Source organism: Tupaia chinensis, unplaced genomic scaffold (genome assembly GCF_000334495.1).
Source record: "Tupaia chinensis unplaced genomic scaffold, TupChi_1.0 Scaffold000116_1, whole genome shotgun sequence".
Taxonomy (NCBI): domain Eukaryota; kingdom Metazoa; phylum Chordata; class Mammalia; order Scandentia; family Tupaiidae; genus Tupaia; species Tupaia belangeri.
The window spans coordinates 1,948,892-1,953,352 of NW_006159580.1; the positions used below are offsets into that span (position 1 = coordinate 1,948,892).

Below are 4,461 nucleotides of genomic sequence, written 5' to 3' on the forward strand. Positions count from 1 at the left end.
GAGAGAGAGAGAGAGAGAGAGAAAGTGAGAAATCCCACCCCACAATCCCTTCTCTACTCAATGAGCATTTAGGAATCCCCCCACACACACACATACCCCTGCCTGTTTCTCAATCCTAGGGGTCAGGACTCAAACCGCCTGGGGCACCATGTGGGATCCAGCCGCCTTAACCATTGCTACCTGGCTGCCCTCAAAATAAGCTATTTTAATTCAAGTCTTCCATTACATTTCGAAGTCCCTTCAGAGTTGTATACACACATTCATTGAGATCACTGTAGAGTCAACTAGCATTGGAAGAAACAGATCCCTTATGCAGTTTGCCTCGCTTCCCCGGTTAGGTTTTGCAAACTCCAGCAACCGCCACCACCATACTGACACTGGGAAACCACCCGTTTGATTCCGAGTTCCCCAGTGTGTGCCCTTAAAAAAAAAGTTACCTATTTATTTTTACTTATTTATTCATTTATTTTAATGTGACCAGAGAAAGATATTGAGAGATACAGAGAGGTGAAAGTAAGAAAGCAAGCCGCCAGGTCTGGGAGTCAAACCACAATCGACCATGTGGGGAGTCCAGCGCTTCAACCACCACGCCACTCGCAGGCGCCAGTGTGTGCCCTTTTAATGATCCGACCACCAAGGCTTTGACCCGAGCTGGCCTCACCCCGCTGCCGTGTCCCCCAAACTGTAAAGAGGCCATCGGGCGGAACTGACACTCGTGCAGTGCGTGCTGCGCGCCTCCTGCCCGAGTCACCTCTAATCCCACGACAGTTTGTGCAGACAGGCCGGAGGGGTTGGGGGCCGGGGTCCCAGCCCAGGGCTAATCCGCCGGCTGCGCACCGCCCGAGGGCCAGCCAGCCAACCAACAGGACCCCCAGGGCCCTGCCGGGAAGCGCCTGAGCTGAATGTTCCGGCGTGGCGTGACCCTACGCTCGGGTTCCAGCCAGAGGGCGAGCGAGGCGGGGCCGGCCTCCCCGCGAGTCCCAGCTCGCGAGCGCGGAGCCCTGCGCAGGGGTGAGCCCGGGGGACGCCGGGAAACCGCACGCGCCCCGCCCTCTAGGCCATTCCGGGAGCCTCCGGGCCGTCCGCCTTCCGCCACCGGATTGGTTGCGGCACTCTGCTGAAGCCCCGCCCATTTCCCCGGGTCCTTTGATCACGCGCCTGGTGGCTCTTCCGGGACCCGGGAGCCAACCGAGGGCGTTACTGTCTGGGCTGCAGCGGCGGGAGGTAAGGCACGGCCACCGGACTGCAGCGCACCAGCGTGGCTGCATGCATTTAGATGCCGAGATTCAGGATGCCCGGGCGCGGCGCCGCTCCCCGCTCCCCCCTCACCCCAACCCTGGCCCGAGCTTCCCCGCGCCGTGAGAAGTACCTCCCGCCTGCCGTAGCTGGCACAGATCTTAGGAGTGGCCTGACGTCCCTCCCTTCCCCTGCATGCGACCTGGGACAGAGAGCATGCGACTGGGTATGGGCAAGCCAGTGCCCATGGACACGAGGACAGGTAGAAACACCTTGCCCTCTGACGAAAACCTAGGCTAACCAAGGTCAGGGACCGTGGGCCACCTGCGTGCCCCAGCCCCAGCAGGACCTCCTCACTGCTGTCGATGGGTCTGACCCTCTACCTCGACCTGTCAGCCCTGGCCAGGAGGGGAGGGACCTGGGTGGAGCCCGGGGTGGGAACCAGAGAGAGGTGACATCATCTGCAAAATCCAGCCCTTAACCACTTGTGTCCACGCGGGCATGAGCGATGAGAGAGAGGATTCCTGGCTATAGGTGACACTGGGGACAAGGATGGCACAGAGCCCAGACATGGGACCTGTAGCTGGGGATGTGGGGATTGGGCCAGGGCAGAGATGGGCTCTCACCTTACCCCAACCTCATCTCCATTTTGCACACTGTATAGGGCTGGCAGCAGAGGCCCCAGGTGGTGTGGGCAGGAGCTGGGAGCCTGCACCTAACCTTTCCCCGGAAGTTGAGGCTCTTGTTTGTCCTGAATTTGAGTGGGCCCCACCCTGATTCAGGGATAGGACTGGGCAGACTCCAACTCAGGACCGGAGCCTTCCTTCCCTGGGTACCCCTTCCACCCAGTGATTTTCTGAGTTGTCGGGGTTACGCCAGCTCCTTTATCTAAAGGATCCCTGGTCCTAATGTTGGACCTGGGACCAGGTATTTTTTTTTTAAAGAATTATTTCATTTAACTTTTATTTATCTTACTTAAATTTGACCAGAGAGGGACAGAGTGAGAGAGAGGGAAAGTGAGAAAGCAAGCCGCCAGGTCCAGGACTTGAACTGTGCTCAGCCACGTGAGAGTCCAGTGCCCTTAACCACGCCACCTGCTGCAGGCCCCTTCCCAGTCTTCATAGATCCCTAGATTTGTGGGAGGGGCTGGGGTTAGCTGGGGTGCAGCTCTGTCCTCACCACGTCAGGGGACACAGCGACTTCTTTCTCCTCTCCAGGGAGCCCAGTGGAGGCGCCCTCCCGAGGCACCACCCCTGCCCATGCTGGCCGCCCAGCCCTCCGGCTGCCGGCCATGAGTAACACCACAGTGCCCAGTGCCCCCCGGGCCAGCAGCGACTCCATGGTGGGCTACGTACTGGGGCCTTTCTTCCTCATCACCCTGGTCGGGGTGGTGGTGGCTGTGGTAAGGAGCCCCCGACTCCCGTGCTAAGGCAGGGCGGGGAGGCCTGGTCCGGTCTGCACACAGCACCTAGCTGTCCTGAGAAGGGAGAGGAGGACGTGGAGGTGGGTGCCCTCTGGCCAGTGGGCCTTCCCGGGTCCGGGCCCAGCAGCCTCCAGTGTGTTTCTGTTACAGGTGATGTATGTCCAGAAGAAGAAGCGGTGAGTGCCCCTGCCCCGTGCCCTCCTCCCTGTTCTGGCCCCCCGCCCTAAGGCCCTGTGGGACCTGGGTTCTCTGCACACATGTAGCCTGCCTGCAGCCCCAGAGACAGGTCCGCTGGCTCTCACTGGGATGAGGGCCCTGGGGGCAGACTTGTGACCCCGCAGCCTGTTGTCCTGCCTTGGAGAGGGGAGTGGAGACAGGTGTTATGTGAGGGCAGGGGGTCCCTGGGCTGAGCCCTCACCTGCCCCCAGGGTGGACCGGCTACGCCATCACCTGCTCCCCATGTACAGCTACGACCCCGCGGAGGAGCTGCATGAATCTGAGCAGGAGCTGCTCTCAGATGTGGGAGACCCCAAGGTAAGCAAGCACCCTCTGGGGGCGCAGGGAGCAGGTGGGGGTGGGCGTGTGTGTTCTCCCACCTCCCCTGAAGCCAGAGCCCGCCTGGCATGCCTGCCCCCCCTCCCCCAGGTGGTACACGGCTGGCAGAGTGGTTACCAGCACAAGCGGGTGCCCTTGCTAGATGTCAAGACCTGACTGGACCCTTCGCCTGACCTGCAGCCTCAGAGCCTGTCAGCCCGGTGTGCCCAAGGCCCGTGCTGGGTACTGGGGCTCCATTCCTGTACCCACTTTCCTAAGCTCTGCACAGCAGCCCTCCTACCCCACCCTCCCAGGTTTTCAGCCCTCTGGACGCTGAGCCTGCCCCACCTCCAAGAGGACCCAGAGACAGCTTCGCTTTTAGCCCAACTGGGCTGGGCTTTGCCAGACCCCTCCCCACCAGGAGGGCTTTGGGGCAGGTTTCCATGGTGATGGGGCCAGATGTATAGTATTTGGTATATATCTATTTTGTAAATAAAGACGTTTTGTGGCTAAGGGTGTAGATAGCTTCAAGAGGGCCTTAACCTTCCCTGGAGCCAGCTCCACCCCCACCACCACCCCCACAGCCAGGTTCCAGGGCACACACCAGACAGACTCCAGTCCAGAAAAGGATATTTTTTATTCAAGTAACTGCAAATAGGAAACCAGAGGGGGAGCCCCAGGCTGGGACAAATAATGGCTACCCCCTCCCCGACAGAACAGGGGAGAAGGTGGCCCCTACACCCTTGTGGGCAGTGTGGGCCCCTCCTCACTCTGCTGCAGCATCCTAGGGGCAGGGCCCCACCTTCCCTGGGACTGGGGTGGTCAGTAACCCAGGGCTGACCGGGGGAGGCGATGAGGATGTGGCGCTGGTGGCAGCAGCAAGTCGGATGTCAGAGAATGAAACATTGAACAAAAACAACACAACTGTCCAGAGGTAGATTGTGAACAGAGGAGGAGATGGAACCAGAACCTTGGGGGGTGGGGGGGAGTACGGGGGGGCAGCCCCAGCTCGCCTGAACCACAGGTGGCTGCATGTCCCTCGCTACTGCGGTACTCAGATCCCAGGGTGAAGGCGAGGTGGGCTGGCGCCCCTGCCAAGTCAGGATTGGGGGCTCAAAACCCTCCTGCCTTCCTGCACCCCAAAGGGCTGCCCAGCTAGTGCAGGGGCTAGGTAAGGGAGGTGGTGTGAGCCCCGACTGGTGAGACAGGTCGGCTGGGGCATCCTGGGGCTGAGCACCCCCTCCGCCGGCCACACCTCCTATGGTACA

The 4,461-nt window shown here is 60.5% G+C and overlaps 1 protein-coding gene and 1 long non-coding RNA gene across 6 annotated transcripts in view; one reads left to right on the top strand and one right to left on the bottom strand.

Moving 5' to 3' along the window:
- The first annotated feature begins 1,126 nt into the window (after nucleotides 1-1,126).
- SMIM29 (small integral membrane protein 29) overlaps nucleotides 1,127-4,461 on the top strand; it is a 5,274-nt gene continuing 1,939 nt past the window's right edge. The window contains exons 1-6 of one of the 5 annotated variants that reach the window (XM_006144201.3): nucleotides 1,146-1,224; nucleotides 1,448-1,498; nucleotides 2,454-2,638; nucleotides 2,810-2,835; nucleotides 3,088-3,193; nucleotides 3,305-3,326. In XM_006144201.3, the coding sequence (XP_006144263.2) occupies nucleotides 1,453-1,498; nucleotides 2,454-2,638; nucleotides 2,810-2,835; nucleotides 3,088-3,193; nucleotides 3,305-3,326 (385 nt within the window). In that variant the 5' untranslated portion in view covers nucleotides 1,146-1,224; nucleotides 1,448-1,452. Of the gene's footprint in view, nucleotides 1,225-1,447; nucleotides 1,499-1,748; nucleotides 1,771-2,453; nucleotides 2,639-2,809; nucleotides 2,836-3,087; nucleotides 3,194-3,304; nucleotides 3,707-4,461 lie in introns of those variants that run through there. The other 4 variants (XM_006144202.3, XM_027770211.1, XM_006144203.3 and 1 more) reach the window with 4 other exon arrangements.
- Nucleotides 3,812-4,461, bottom strand: part of LOC106734445 (uncharacterized) — a 2,922-nt gene continuing 2,272 nt past the window's right edge. Inside the window, exon 2 of the long non-coding RNA XR_001370068.1 lies at nucleotides 3,812-3,995. This is a non-coding gene — a long non-coding RNA (uncharacterized LOC106734445). The remainder of the gene's footprint in view (nucleotides 3,996-4,461) is intronic.